At 27.4% G+C, this 16,432-nt stretch overlaps 1 protein-coding gene across 2 annotated transcripts in view; it reads right to left on the bottom strand.

Annotated features, from left to right (window-relative positions):
* Window positions 1–6,499: 6,499 nt before the first annotated feature.
* Window positions 6,500–16,432, bottom strand: part of LOC100213393 (uncharacterized) — an 89,779-nt gene continuing 79,846 nt past the window's right edge. For both annotated transcript variants that reach the window (XM_065793990.1, XM_065793991.1), the window contains exons 16-19: window positions 15,515–15,621; window positions 12,994–14,242; window positions 8,176–8,339; window positions 6,500–7,276 (exon numbers count right to left, since the gene is read on the bottom strand). In XM_065793990.1, coding sequence (XP_065650062.1) covers window positions 6,848–7,276; window positions 8,176–8,339; window positions 12,994–14,242; window positions 15,515–15,621 — 1,949 coding nt within the window. In that variant the 3' untranslated portion in view covers window positions 6,500–6,847. The remainder of the gene's footprint in view (window positions 7,277–8,175; window positions 8,340–12,993; window positions 14,243–15,514; window positions 15,622–16,432) is intronic.

Here is a 16,432-nt window from a genome sequence, read left to right as displayed (position 1 = left end):
GGAATGAGGATGGTATGCAAAAAATTGGTGTGATTGGAGACTAGGAACAACAAAAAACCAAAACGTGAGCCCCCCCCCCAACCCCAAATTGGAGGGTAATAAGTTAAATTTGTTTTTTGATTTTTTTCAATCTTAAACCTAATTTATATTCATCGACGAATTTCGAATTTGATTCAATTACCTCTTGTTGTTCGGTTTTTATGACCTTATAAAGTTTACACCCCTTCAAATTGAGGGGTAGTATGCTGTAAAATGCACCATCTTGAAAACTGTTACACCGTTAAAATGCTCTATCGTCAATGCCAAAAACAATATTTTGAATTATTCTTGTAATTACAATGTAATGTTAGCAGTATTGGTTTTATACAATAATCTGTCAGGGTCTCTGCCTGTGGTTTGAGATTGAAGTTATTTTGAGGTTATTGCATGTGTTTGGTTAGATTAAGTAATATTATATTTGTTTTATTAGCAAGCTTTTCAATATTGTAACAGATATTAAATTGGTGTGAGTTTATGGCATCAACCTCCATAACTTTGATTGATTATTTGTGGAATATTTGTAGCTCTTTTTTTGCTGCAATACAGCAAGACGAGAGGGGCGTTGTAAAAAATGTGAGATAAATCTGTCGAGAGTGCGTAGGATCTATAAATTTTTTTAAGGCACTTAAGTAAATAGGGTACTGACTTAATAGAATTATGAAATTTTATCCATTGATCATCCCAGTTAAGATTTTTGTTTATTAGGATTCCTAGGTACCTGTAGCAATCAACAAATTCGAGTTTAGAGTTTAAAAGAATTGGCGAAGGAATTGCAACTTGATTAGGGTGACGATTTTCTATCGATAATGTTTTGCATTTAAGATGATTGCGTTTCACGCCATTAACAGTAGCCCTTTTTGCTACGCTATCCACAATAGATTGAGGTAGATTTTTTGCATCTTTGTCATAGATGATGTAAGTTAATATATCATCGGCGTATTTGTTTCAGGTGGTAAAAAATCAATTATATAATGTATGAATAATATAAATAAAATAGGTCCAAGGTCACACTACCTTGAATGACTCCAGCTTTAATACATTTCCATTCGGTTACATGCTCAATTGTTTTTACTATTTGACGACGGTTGTGTAGGTAGCTAGCAATCCATGATGTAAACCAGTTAGGAAGCAAGTTTTGAAGTTCTAAGAGCAATTTTTTGTAATCAACCATGTCAAAAACTTTAGAGAAATCGAAAAAAATGGTAAGTATTGACAACTTATTGTCTTTTGCTTAGCTAAAGTCTTCTGACACTTGAATTATAACATCCATTGTGCTATGTCCAGGGAGGAACCCAAATTGTTTATTTGTGGTCTAGATATGCTTTGTATAATTAACAATAAATATACACAAGATACGTTCAAAGATTTAGTATCCAGTCCCAGGTGCTATTACATCAGAGTGCTACTACACAACTTATCAGTCTGAATAATAAGTAGGAATAAAATAACTCAAGAAAAAAATAAAATTTTATTCTGAGGTAAACTAAGCAAATACTTTTTATTTGTAGTCTGTGATAAAAGTTTTCAAAACCAAGATATCTATTCTTAATATCTTAACAAACTTATCTTATCAAATTTCTTTTTTTTTTTATAGCAATAGAAAAAAGCTTTAAATTTTTAGAAGTTTATTTACAGATTTTTGGTCAGTTCTGAAATGATAAACATAGAGCTCATTTTGAAATATACTTACCAATGTTACTTACAAAACAAACTTTAATCTCTTCCATTGAAAAAATAGTTGTTTTTTGAAAGAAAAATTCGCCAAATAACCTTGTAGGTTACTGGTATTATTCATTTTCGTGGCTCAGGTATTTTAATCTTTAAAAAAATTTTTTGTTAGTTAATAATTGTTAATAACTGTTGTAATATTAGTTAATAACTGTTGTACCAATAAATAACTGTGATACCAGTGAATAACTGTCATACCAGTACCAATGAATAACTGGTATTAATTCAATACTGGTTGGATTTTTCAAAAGTCAGATAAATCTATTTTTTCACAATGCAACGTTACTGAAACGTTACTGAAAGGTTATTTATTTTGAAAAACAAACGCAGCTAATTTTTACTCTGCTTTGAGTAAAACAAGATTATAAAAATGTTCATTCAACATATTCCATATTGTTTACAAAATTGTTATCATGCTTGCACAGGCTATATAAAGTTTGGAAAAACCGAAGGAGCTAGCAAAAACGAATTTCATTGTTTAACTGAGCTAAAGCAACAGATTAAAAACGAATGATATGCTTTTTTGAATTTGAGTTTTTAAAGTGTTGCTATTTTACATTTATTTGTAAAATTATCCCTTTTTTATAGATATCAATCGATTTGTTTAACTTGAATAGTATTGTTTGAACTTTATTTAGATATCAAAAAAAAAATTTTTCACTGCGTTTAGGTTAATGAAGTTTGCTACACCATAAAACTGAATAGCCTGTAGACCAGACATTGTAAGTCTTGAATAACTGCCTTTTCTGTTTAAGCAATAGCTTAATTTACTAATGTCATCATTATTACATATACTTACATTATATATACATTATCATTATATTATTATCGTCATCATTATTATTGTACCACTAATGATACCAGTAACAATTTTATTTATTGTCTATCCAACCGTACATTCTGAAGTTATTTCATTTAGGATGTTATCTGTATAAATGTTAGTAAATGTGGCAAAATAATTCATTGTTTTACAATTAAACCACCTTACACCACGTTGAATCGGTTAAAGGTAAGCCCATGTAAAATATTTTTGCAGAACCAGAAATGTAAATTAATTATTATGCAACTAAGTAAATTATGCACTCAGACAGCAAATACGTTTTTTGTAATAGTAGTTCTTAACCTAAAAAAATCTGAATCGGAAGTATTGAAATCCTTATTGGAACTTAAACTGAACAATTTTTTTTTAAACATCTTTACTTATAACAAGACTGCAAGCAACCACTATAGGGTTTGGAAGTTACTGGAAGAGAAAAGATAAAGTTTATAGAGCAAGGTAACAATTACCAGACGACTTAAAAGATTGCAAACTATTTGAATCAGGAAAACAAGATGAAGGAAGCGAATTTAAAAGGACTGATGTTCGAGGAAAAAAATTAGACAAATAAGAATTTTTAGAGCACTTAGAAACAGTCACAGTTAAAGTATGAGACTTTATTGAATGATGAGTATAACGAGAACGAATATTAGTATATGCCACAAAAGACGCTGTAGGAGAGCCTATGCAGGAAATCTCTTTAGATGAAGAAGCTGGAGTGATATGCAGGTCAGGCAATGTATTAACCTGTTTTTCGGCTGTATCAGGTAGAACACGATAAGTAGAATCAAGAGATAATATTGATGAGAAGTTCTTAGCAAACAATTCAGCTTTTTCTTTAGGTGAAGTGACAAAGACTGAACCATACAAGAGAGGTGGAAAAGCAGATTTCCCCTTGTTATAAATACTGTTAAAGATTCTCCAGAAGTCATAAGAGCCTAATTTTTGGAAGGAAATATGAGATTTCGTGACCTGAGAATAGCCGTCTAGTATAATTTTTTTTAACTTTGCGTAGCTGGTGTTTGTCCATACCACGATGCCGTAAGTTAAATAGGTATGTATAAAGGAAAAATATAAAGACTTTTTAAGGACCTAACATCTAAAAATGGTTTTGCTTTATACATCGATACAATGTTTATTAAAAATTTTTTTTCAAGAGTGCTTTTATGATTACTCCATGATAAATTTTTGTCTAAAATAACGCCTAAAAAGCCTACAGATGTTTGTCTTGTAATATTTATATCATTAATTTAAAGATTGGGTAATTTTAAAGGAAGGTTTCCTGTTTTGGTAGGTTTGTGAAATAGAATAAACTTTGTTTTGTTAACATTAAGTGAAAGTTTATTACAAATAAACGATTCGTTTACATTGTTTACTTTTTCATTAATTACTTTAATGAGGGTTTTAATATCCCTATGAGAATAGAACAGAATGCAGTCATCTGCAAACAAAATAAAATTTAATAAGTTTGAGGTAATAGATAGATCATTTAATTAAAAAGAAAACAGTAACGGTCCTAAGATTGTGCCTTAAGGAACTCCAAGTGTTATTATCTTTCGGAAAAAAATTTAAGCTCATAATAATTTAAGCCCTTGCTTCAAACTTACAATTAAGCTTTACGTCGAAAGAATGAAAAAATGTAGAGAAGTGAATTTTGTCAAAAATTCTCATTTCTACCTTTTTATATGGAAAATAATTTTGTTTATGTAAAATGTCAAAAATTGTTGTTTATTCCTAACTTCCAATTGGTAGTTAAAATACAAAAGACGACGTTGTTTTTTCTGACCTTAAGTTTTTCTAAATCCTGTTTTTGTTTTTATATTTTAGGGCGTTTTTATTCAAACTTAAGTCAAGGTCAAGCTCATATTAAGTTTGAATATTGCGTTGTTGTTGTTTTTTGTCAGCATTTTTTTAATGATAATCCGGTTTTCTTTGCGCGGTTGGCAAAACCATTTACAATTTTCAACTACAAATTTTTTTGACAAGTGTCAAGCCTATTCATAAGTCAGAAATTATATTTTATTTTAAAATATTTTTGAAAGTAAATGTTATTTTTATTACTAAAACACTGGTTTATAAAATTTTTTATCAAAAAAAATATATATTTTTTTAAATATTTTGTTTCATATTTTTTTTAAGTTATAAATATATATATATAAGTTATTCCTTTAAACATTTGATTTGAATTTAGATTTAATCTTGTTATAAACTTGTACTTTGGAAGCATTAAGTTAATACCAATAATTACTAGTAATGAGTTAGTGTTTTTTTAATTTTATTTTGTCCATAAATTACGCTACGCTAAATTTATTTAAGAAAATAGAAGTAGGAGATCGCTCTTTCACGCGGCGATTTTATTTATTAAATGCGAATTAACTTAATGAACTGTTTGACAGAAGGCTCAGCAAAGGAAAACTTTTGATCTTTTCTGTTTTGTTTTTTAGTGAAATTTAGCGTTGCGTAATTTACGGACGATCCCTTAATGGACTGACAAATTTGAATGGCCCAGAACAACACAGGTTGACCGATCTCAATGAAAAAAATAATATAAATACATAACTATTTATGTTTGTTATTAAAAAATATGTAAAAGAAAATTAGCTTTTTAAATATTTACTAATAAAAATTTTCACTTATTATTTTACCATAATGTAAATTGGCAAAGACGTTCTTCTTTATTACGTTCTACTTTATTCTTTATTATTTATAATTTATATTTATTAAATATATATTATAGTATTAAAAATTTTGTTGTCATAAATGCTATTTTTTGACAACAAAAATCACAGTCAATTTTTTATAACTTTTTGTTTAGAAAAACTGAGTTCACAAGCTGTTAACACAAGCTAGCTGTGTAAAAGATAAAAGTTGAAACAATGTCATCTACAAAATACTTTTAGATGACTACTAAAAACTCCATTACCATGTAATCAGAATATAACTAGCTGGTATTGTAGTTTGTCCTCCTCCGCCTGGTTGCCATACAGAGTTCACATTACCAAGGCTCGCAAAGACAAGTTCAGCTCACTTAAGAACATCATAACCCGTTTCGCAGACCAAGAGTAAGTGATTTTGAGAAGAACGAAGGAAATAGAGTGACATTCAGAAGAAGTCGAGTTAAAAAGATAGCTTAAAGAAAGCGGACAGGTATTGCACTAGCTGTTAGAATGTGCAATTCATACTAGTAATTAAATTACCTAATTAATGTATTTGTATAAATGTAGTTTAATAAGTATAAACATTTGTTTATACTTATTAAACTTATACATAGTTATATTCTTGTATAAACATTAGTTATAATATGTTATAAAAAACAAGAATATAATGTTTATCAGAATATATAGCTAGCTTATATGAATGAGGTTTAACAATCAAAGGTAATTAGCACTTTGGCTTATTTATTAGGAAAAAGTAAACCACAAAATGAATTTATAAACGTTAAACCATGGTACGATGGTATGTGAATATAGGTTTATTTTACTAATTGTCATCAAACGAGCCGGCGTTATTGGATTAAAGTGGTTCGAAGAATGTTAATAAATAAAAAATTAAATAGGCAACCAGTTAAAATTAAATTTGAAAATTAACCGGAAATTCAACAGTTAGTTGAAAAACAAAAAAAAAAATTTATAAATCTGATGAGAAAATAATATATACATGTTATAGGTTGAACTATATGATATATAATGTATATTATACATTTCTAATAATATTATAAAAATGAAACACATTGAATTTTTGTTGAACTTCTCACAAAATCTGAATATCATTTTAATACTTGCAAAGTATTGTAACCTGCACCAGGTGTAATCAAATTATACTATAAGAATCGGTCAGAAAGCCACTTAATTAGCACTAAAATATTCATCAGTATTTTTAATACTGATGTATAAAAATATAATTACCACTAAAATATTCATCAGTAATGTTTATTAATTCGACATAATCTTTACAAATAAATGAAAATAAATTAAATAAATTAAAATAACAATTTAATTTTAAAATCTTTTTACATTTCTTATTTAAGTTTCCACAATAAAAGTTTGATCTATTTTTTCTTTAAAAAAAGATGTTACCCTTAATCTCGCTATACTACCAACGCGGACACTGACAACAACGCAAATAAAACGTAAAATAACCAAGATATGTAAGATCTAATTCTTGCAAAGTCAACAACTTTTTTAGAACATTTCTTAAGCGTTTTGAATTAAAAAGATAGAAAATACTATTTTTTACACGTGTTTGCTTGTTGTTTTTTTGTTTCTAGTTAATATCGTTTCCATCAAGAAGTAGATTGTTTTCAATTCTATTCTTTTTTAAGAACTTTTTATTATGCATTGACCATCGAGTTGACTTTGAAGGCATACAAAAAAAACGTCGAATACCCTTTTTTTTCTGGGAAGGGCTTTCAGCAACCAGGTCAGTACAAGTCTCTTCTTTACTGAAACTATTATCACAACGAGAGTTTTTCTTATGCACTTTTTCAACTGTATGCGGAGAGTTGTTTGGTGAGCAAGATGGGCTTGATTGTCCGACTTCAACTGTATTGATATCAATATCGTTACCATAACTTTCGTCGTCATCAAGTGAATCGAAAACATTTTCATAGCCGCAACATTCATCTACAACAATAGAATCTAAAAGTGGCTTTGGAGTTGATTTAAAACTTGATAATCGTCTCATTTTCCTGTTCTAAAGAAATTGTATAAGGAAAAAAATATAATTTTTTTTTTCAATAATGGTTGAGTATTGATTGATAAACACAATTTCTTCCAATAATTATTGATAAAAAAAATGTTTTATTTCCAATAACAATGGAGCGTTGATTGAGTTCATGAAAAAGTGATGTTCTCTTAAATAATATTTTACAAAAGAATATGTTATTCTTTTAAATAAACTTATATAAAAGATTGTGTTTTTCTATTGGTTACTATTGATACCATGTTAAAACATAGTTATTCAAAACTTTCCCTGAAAAAACATTTAGCTAAAACAGGATATAATTGGTGAGATGCAAATGCTGCAGTATTTCCCAACTAATATTAAAAAAATATATAACTTAAAAAAATTAATTTGAAATGAAACAAAAACTAAAACTTAATTTATGAAAAACAATAAATTTCTCAAGTATACTTACATGAATCTGCACGCGTTCCCACATATATGCATACCCTTATTTTATACTCTCATGAATTCTCACGTATTTTAACGTACATTCTCGTGCAAAAAATTTTATTGACCAATTAAAGGGATTACGTAAAAATACAAGAGCAATTGCAATCATCAGTTTTTTTATAAATCTTGTGTTTATGTAATGTTATTATGTTAATATGTACAACGTTATAATAACGTGAACGTTGTTTGCAGTTTTTGGTAGTTTGATAATCTACGTTATTTTTGTTGTGTTAAAGATTTTACCTCTTGAAATTTATCTACAAATGTATACGTGCGCATAAATATGCACATTTAGTATCTTACACAAGTTTTCAAACAATTATAATTTATGGGAAGCCATATTGAAAGCTAGGAAATAGCTAACAATTTTAGTAAGTATTTTGGCAAAAAGCAAGTAAAAAGCAATAAAAAAATACCTGTTTATGTTGCGCTAATGCCAACAAGCAACCAGTAAGAGAGTGATCGACTAGAACTAGATTAAGAATTTGTTCAAGCTGCTCTATTGTACAACAAGAGCTTACAGTGTCTTGAGTAAGTTTATTAACGAGCTCTGAATAAACTTCTCGTTTACTTACTCGACCTGTAAATATAAAAAAATCGAAATAAGAAAATTTTTTTGTAAATCATAATTATTTATAAATCATATAAGTTAATGTTAAACATTTTTAACATTATTAAAATAATAATCTAACCTATTTTAATATTTATATAAAATATTTATGTTAAATATATAAATATTTATATTAAATATATAAATATTTATATTGAATAGTTATATTAGTTATATTACCAAAAATAAAGTAAAATGTTTTAAAGAAAATTATCGTATAAAATACTTTTAACTATCCCTAAAACTTTGTTGTAACAAATATACTTGTTTCTAAACATTTAAATAAAATATTTTTAAATATTAAATAATTAAGATGGTGTCGAATGTTTAATGTCTTTTAATGTTTCTTAGAAGAAGTTTATTTCTGAGATTTTACCGATAACTACAAAAAATATTAATTATAAATTTATTCTCTACCTTCTTTCTGTTGTTCGACACGTCCAAGTGAGTTAACTAAATCATGTCAGTGCATGTTTTTCTTAACCATAAAGCAAATATTTGAATATATACTTTGCATATGTGTTTTTAGGAATTCGAATCAAATTGGCATTAAATGCATTGTATATTTTTTTAAATATAATCATACTATAATTATGTTAAATATACCTATACAAAACATGACAACAATATGCTACATAGTGGTCTTGTTTTGTATAGGTATATTTAATATAAAGGTTATAAGAAATCACAATCTACGTACTTTTTTATGCGATATGATTCCAAATAATATATATAGAGAGATATGGTAATAGAAAAACCATTAAAATGCGTAGTAACTGCTTTTTAAAAATATTTTTTCAGTAGAAATTAATTTTTAACTAATTTTATCATTAACTATGTCATTACATTAAAGATAAAAACATTACATTAAAGATGAGAACATTACATTAAAACTAAATGAAAAGAAGCAAATCCTTTTTTTGTTGATTTTTAACAATCTTAAGATAACAATTTAAATCACAATTCACAAAGTGTTTTACATTTTACCGGTTTTTTTGTAGTTTATTACAGTTTTTTAGTATTTCAATACCTGAAATAGCAGCAAAAAATTACAGGAGCATAAATAACTATAACAATTAAAACTTTATTATTTATAAATTTTCGAAACATTTGTTTTAAAAACAATATTCAAAATTTTTTACTCGTGACAATTGATTGACACAATCTTTCTGTGACATTTTTTCTTTTGTTTATTTGCTTAGTTTTTTTAAGAACTCTACGAAGAAAAGTTTTGTCAAGGAACGTTGTGGAATACCATAAATGGAGAAAGCTATGTAATGTCGTCTTTACTAACGTCACTTTTATTTAAAATGAATAGTCTCTAATTTAATGCGTAATCGGGGATTTTTCAATTTTAAAAGTAGAAGTCTAACCACTACGCTAATGATGCAAACCTCAATTATTTTTAAAAACTTTTATTACCTTTGTGACATAATAATACATTTGTATTAAATGATGTTATTTATATTTGCGAAATGAATTAGGTTACAAAGTTAAAGATAATAAAAGACTGAGATAAGAAAACAAAGCTTTAACAAGGAATCGCTGTGGGATAGAATAAAGAACTTTTTCATTATTAAAAAGTTGAAACCTGTGATTTTTATTGAAAATTATTTATTTATTTTATTTTTATTTCTTAATTATCAATGGAATTAACTTAACTTTAAATATGAAAAAATTAGTAAAATATGTAAACAACTATATATCGTAGTTTTGTAACTGTATATCGTAATTTTGTAATTTTATGCAAATAATATCGTTACAACGTGTTAATGGCTACACATCGTAGCTTTAGTGGATGAAACATATTTATATAAAAAAAACCTAGTTTTATTATAACAATCAATCTTTAACTAGTTGCGCATCAATTCTTGTGAAAATACTCGTAACCGGACAATCCTCAAGGAAAATAAGACAACCGATACTTTTAAGGGCTGGCTTTAACTAATTATTAACTAGTAACTTTAACCGTAACTATGGTTACAGTTATTACTAGCTTTTATGGTTACAAGTATTACTAGATAGTTGCTAACTAATTTTCAAAAGGGTGCAATATATTGATCTTAGGTTTGTGCATTACATTTACTTTTTCAGAGTATAAAAAATGCATCTCTAAGATTAAGTAAAGACGTACATTATATACTCTTTACTTACTTCATGGTATAAATTAAACATAATATTTTTTAATATATGTGGAATAAATAGTTCCGCAACTTGTTAAAAAAACCATCAGATAAAAAAAAAATCTTTTGTTTTGCCAAGAGGAAAAACTTTACAATAATTTTGATTTACAATAATTTATCTATTTCTACTTTATATACACTTTTTAAATTTAAACTTGATTAAGTAAGCTTTATACCATTACCACACCTTTAACTAAACTCAGATTTAATTTATAATAATGCACTTACAAGTTTTATCAATGTGGCTTTTACTCATGCTTCCTCGCCCCAACTAATTCACTTACTTAATTATTATTTATTTAATTACTTATATTATAACTTATTTACTTATAAATCGAAGAATAAAGTGAGTTGGAAAAAATATCATTTTTCATATAGAAACTGAAAACGTTTCTATACAAAAAGTAACATATTTAACGTTTCTATTGTGTTGAAAATATTTTTGTCTACTTTTTATAATTCAATTACTGCACTCACTCGCACACTAAATCATTTACACCACTGGGTTTTACACTCCTTACGGAAACTCATTAAAATCTTTTACAACATTTACGTATAGGTTTCAACGAATAATAAAAATTTAAAATCTAACTTGATGCTTTGGTAAACAGTATTAGTTAGTTTAAACCTCATTCTTGGCACGTGTTATTCTTTTTGCTTTAGGAGTTTTTAAACAAGCTACAGAAGTCAGTTTTATATTTTTAGCAGCATTAAATTATTTTTGTTGAATTGCACCCACAAAGCGAACAACATTGAGAAGATTTAGTCGCTGAAGATAATACTGTAGCAACTTTGTCATCCACAACAGTATTTTTAATTTTTGTATTCAGATAACTGAAGTGGAACAAAAAATAAAAGAAATAAACTGACTTTTAAGAAATCAGAAGCAATCTATGACACTTATTCTTGAAGACACCTACCTTTAGCAAAACGGTTATTATTTTATACAAGCTATAGATTACAACATTTACTAACAGCATTAAATCTCAAACTTTGATTATTAGACTTGCTCATTCTATTATTTAATGACACCTGTAAAGCCTCCACAATATAGTCTTCCGAATTTCGAAGAGTAATTTATCTCCCTCCCGCATTTACAAAAAATTTGAAAAACTTCATTCTTATTAGCAAGTTTTAAAGCAACTAGATTTCTACTTTTTTTTGTTTTTTTAAAGGTTTTTTTTCTGATTAGTGTTTTTTGCTTATTTAATTTGTGTTCTAGTAGTAATCGTATCTGCAATGGAGATGCAATGGAGTATTTACTTTGTGTTTTAGTAGTAATCCTATCTAGTTTTAGTAGTAATGGAGATGCAAGGGAGTAGTAGTAATCCTAAATGCAATGGAGATGCAATGGAGTAGTGGTAATCCTATCTGCAATGGAGATGCAATGGAGTAGTAGTAATTCCATCTGCAATGGAGAATATTAAAAAAACAAAAGTAGGATAAATATATTTCAGACGCCCTGGGTGCACTTTGCACTTCTTACGCCCTGGGTGCACTTCTTTCTCCTAAAACGCATATTTATAATTACTCCTAAAATGCTTATAATGAAAATAAATGATTAATAAAATAAAAATTCAGTTAGTCAAATTTTGAGAACCTTTTTTTTTTGTTGATAAAAATTTGTAGTAGGCAAATACCTTATGGTCGGGCAATATAATAAAGTCTCCCTTTTACAACCCATTAATATAAATAACAATTCAAAATATTTCATGAATATAGAAATGTAGTATCGATTATATATGAGTATGTTAGTTTGGATCATTGAAATAAAATTTAAAAGTACGAAAAAAAAAATATTTTTGTTCTATTACAAATAAACAATAAGTTGAAAACGATGCAGTTAAACGATAGAGTTATTCAGTAATCTGCCTATTCGGCTACTTTTTTTTACTATACGGTATTTGGCCGAATACCAAATACTATTTGTAACGAAGAAAACGCATACAAAAAGGATTATTGCAAAACAGAGCAAAATGGCGAATGGAGCAAGATGGCTTTATGTATAACAACTCAACAAAAAAACTTAAACAATGAAAACGAAAACTGTATTTATATCTTGTATTTAAAAACACCATTGGATTTAAATATTATTAACGCAATTTTATACGCAAAAAGTTGATTAAATATTTTTTACTATTCTCAACTAAATCTATAGATCTTAATTTAAATCTATTCATCAATAAATTTTAAATCTCATAAAAATATCTCTTACCTTTAAAAAATTATGACCATATAAAGTTTGAACCTTTGACAGTAAACATAACTGTATATTTATACAACATAAACCTGGAATTTAGCCATCTTAAACATTAAAAAATACTGCATCCGCCCTGTACATGCGTACATGAGCTGCACTGATTTAGAAATGGCTATTTTCCATTTTGTATATAATTTTAGCTCTTAAGGAATCTTATTACAGCAGATAACATATTACTAACCTTCTTTTGTGCTAAATTTGGAATCATGAAAAACTTCTTCTACAAACTTTGTAATTTCTAAATCAACATTTCTTTTCTGCAATAATATTTCATTGCTTATTTCTTTGAGTCGATCAAAAGAGGTATTTTTTAAATTATCCAAATCATGCAGCCATGTTGACTCGGTTATACCTTCTAAGATGGATTCAACTTGGCTAGTTCTCTTTTCAAATTTAGGCTGTGATTCAGTGTTGGAAAAATCTGGGCTTTTAAAAAAACTTAGACGCTTGCTATTTTTTAAGTACTTCAAAAAAGATGTGCTATATAGTTCATCATTTATATTTGATATGTTTTCATTTATGCTCTCATTCATTTCATTTTTCTCTAACAGATCGTTTTCGTCAACTGACGATGTAATTTTGCTATACTTTAGTCTATGTTCTATTCTAATTCGGGCCGAACAACTTTGCGTGCGGCCATTTTGTAGTCGAATATCAGACATGCTAAACAGCAATTGCATTGATATTAATTCTGCTAACAAGAAATTAGTCAAGCGACACAATACATCATCTTCTGAAATTAGACGACTGTTAGATGTGACGCCATCTAAACTATTGGTATTGCTACTTGACATTTTTGACAAAACTGTTTGAGATGCATTATTATCTACCTCTAAATGCTTTATGGGGCTTGTGGCTATATCTGACGTAGTGTAAGTAGAACGAACAACAACATCATTAGTGTTACAAGATGCATTACACATAACACGCGTGGCATCAGTAGACGCATTGCATGTTACTGCTGTTTTTAAATGCTTTGATGGACTTGTGCCAACATCTGCCGTAGTATAATAGGAAAAAATAACAACTTTTTTAGTGTTGCAAGATGCCTCACACATAATTTTAGCATCAGTCGAATCATCGCGAGTTACAGCCAGATTAGTTATACTATCCTGAAGGAAAATTGGGTCAGTTGATGTATGACACAATGTGATTGGTTCGGTTGATGTAGTTCGTGTTTCAACTTGTTCAGTTGATGTTCCAATTTCATTTAGAAGCGGAAGTTTAAAAAAATATGGTTCATTTATATTAGCATTCTGCACAAAACTTTTATTGATACCCTCCACAATTACACTTTGTAAATTATTGGAATTATTTAATTTACTTTCCAAAATTTGATTTTTCAGTTCAATGTTTTCAAGTTTGATCTTTTTTAACTTTTCCTTTACTTTTTGATATTTATGGTCATACTCATTCTTGATTTCTTCAACCTAAAAAAAATTTATATAGTTTTAATTTAATACATAATTTACTTCAGCTTTTTTTTTTTTTTTTGCGTTATCTATTGTTTTTTTTGGCGTCATCTGTTTTTCTCAGCCGTTTTCTGTTTTTCTTGGGCGTTGTATCTTTTCCTTAAACGTTTTCTATATTTTTGGACATAACCTTACTCATTTATTTATAATAAGTTTAAAATTAAAAATATTGTTTTGCAATTTTCTGATTTAAGTTTGAATAGAATCCTTTCCAATTAAACGTACACTCTACACAAACGTTATTTGAGTATTGCAGGAAAGCCAGTATTATGTGTGGTTTTTATAACTAAAATAATTTTTAAGAATAATCTATCTTGGAAAACTTAAGGTTTTTGTTTTTGTATTTATGTCATGTTTGCAAATGTGAGTGGTGGATTGCGTTAAGGATATAAGAAACTTTTTATTAAAAAAAGTAAATAGAAAATCTTTTTTTTTTTTTGTATACCAATAATTTAAAATCTCATAAAAATGTTTCTAAACAGGTTGTAACTTTAGTACATTATTTTTAGCTTGTATTTTTAGCATTTTTGCTTTTAGCTTGCTATTATAGGGTATAAAACTTGCAGAAAGTCTAATTTTAATTACTTATGTGCTAAAGGAAGGAGCCGTATATCCAACTAATCATTATATTAAAAATAACTTACGGCCTATTTTTCTAATTTTTTTTTTGTACCATAAAACATAGCAATTATTAGGGGAGAGTGGGAAGAAGTGGGGCGCACGAAATTTGGACATCTAAAAAACTCCAATTAGTACACTTCCCTAATCAAAGCTATCTAATGCAAACGAAAAGATTTCTTCCCCTTTATTTAGCAGACATCGCATTGTCTCCTTGCGTGTGGTAAAAACCACATTTTTTTGAAGGGTGAAGTAGAACAAAGAAACATAATTGATCTCCCATTCCTCTTGTACCTCTTGTGTATTTATATTATGGAAACCTTATGAATATTTTGATGAATTTTACGTGGTACAATTTAAAAGATTTTAAATTAGTATTTTTTGTAAACATTTTGTTAATTACTCCCTTGTCCTAGTTCACCCTATTTATATCACATTTTACCCAAATGGCACGGTTCCTCTAAAATCAAAAATATATATACTTTATGAGAACCTGATTTCAATCTTAGGGGATTAAATCAATCATCATCATTATCACCATCATCATAATTAACAACAATAACAACATCATCAGCATCATAAAACACTTTAAGTAAAAACTTGTTTTCTTACTCTTATCTCTGGAATATTTAAATCACTCTGAACATTTTCGACTTTGTTATTAAGTAGTTCATTTATATGTTGACTCATTTTCTCCTTTTCTTTGTTAAAAGCTTCTTCTATAATATGAAAACTGTGTTATTAAAAATTCTATAAAAAAAACAAAAAACATTTATAACTTATAGCTGACGTCGTATAAATTATACAGGTTTTAATAATTGCAGTGTTTAATGACTCTTACTTATTAGTTTCTAATTGCAGATGACTAATTGTTTTTTTATTTGTTTTTTTTTTTTTTTAAAAAAAAAAAAAAACTATAAAAAAAAATAAACTCATAATTTGAGGTGGTTATATTGTAAAAACTTTTTCCATTAAAAAAACTAAATTTTATTTTATTAACTAACTTTTTATACAATTTAACTGGCTTTTCAACCATGTATAACATAATATGTTTTTAATAACAAAAAATAGTTAAAAAATTAATTTTATTGAGCATAAGTTAAGAAATTTACTTAGTTACGCCAGTAAAAACCAAACCTTTTAACTGTAAACTACTTAAAAAACAAAGTTGTAAATCTGATAATGTTGTTAGTTAAAATGAGTGTATAAAATTTTTAATTAATATATTGTTTTTAAACTTTGAAGCTTGATTTCTCAATTGTATTTTTTTATCTGACTGCAAACAGCAAATCATTCATATCTCTTTAACCAGATATGCAACTTAAAATTTTCAGGGTTGTTTCTTTATAGATAGAACTGCAATACCTTACTAGAACTAACCTTAAACTTGTTTCCATTTGAATATATTGATATTTTACCATAGGTTTTTGCATCGAAAATATCCTTTATAATTAAAAGTGCTGTCATTTTAAAAATAGTTATTATTTTAAGTTTTTCTAGTAAGGTTTTGTGTATTACACTATTATCCAT

Source organism: Hydra vulgaris, chromosome 03, assembly GCF_038396675.1.
Source record: "Hydra vulgaris chromosome 03, alternate assembly HydraT2T_AEP".
Lineage (NCBI taxonomy): Eukaryota > Metazoa > Cnidaria > Hydrozoa > Anthoathecata > Hydridae > Hydra > Hydra vulgaris.
This window is presented reverse-complemented; position numbering and strand designations above follow the sequence as displayed.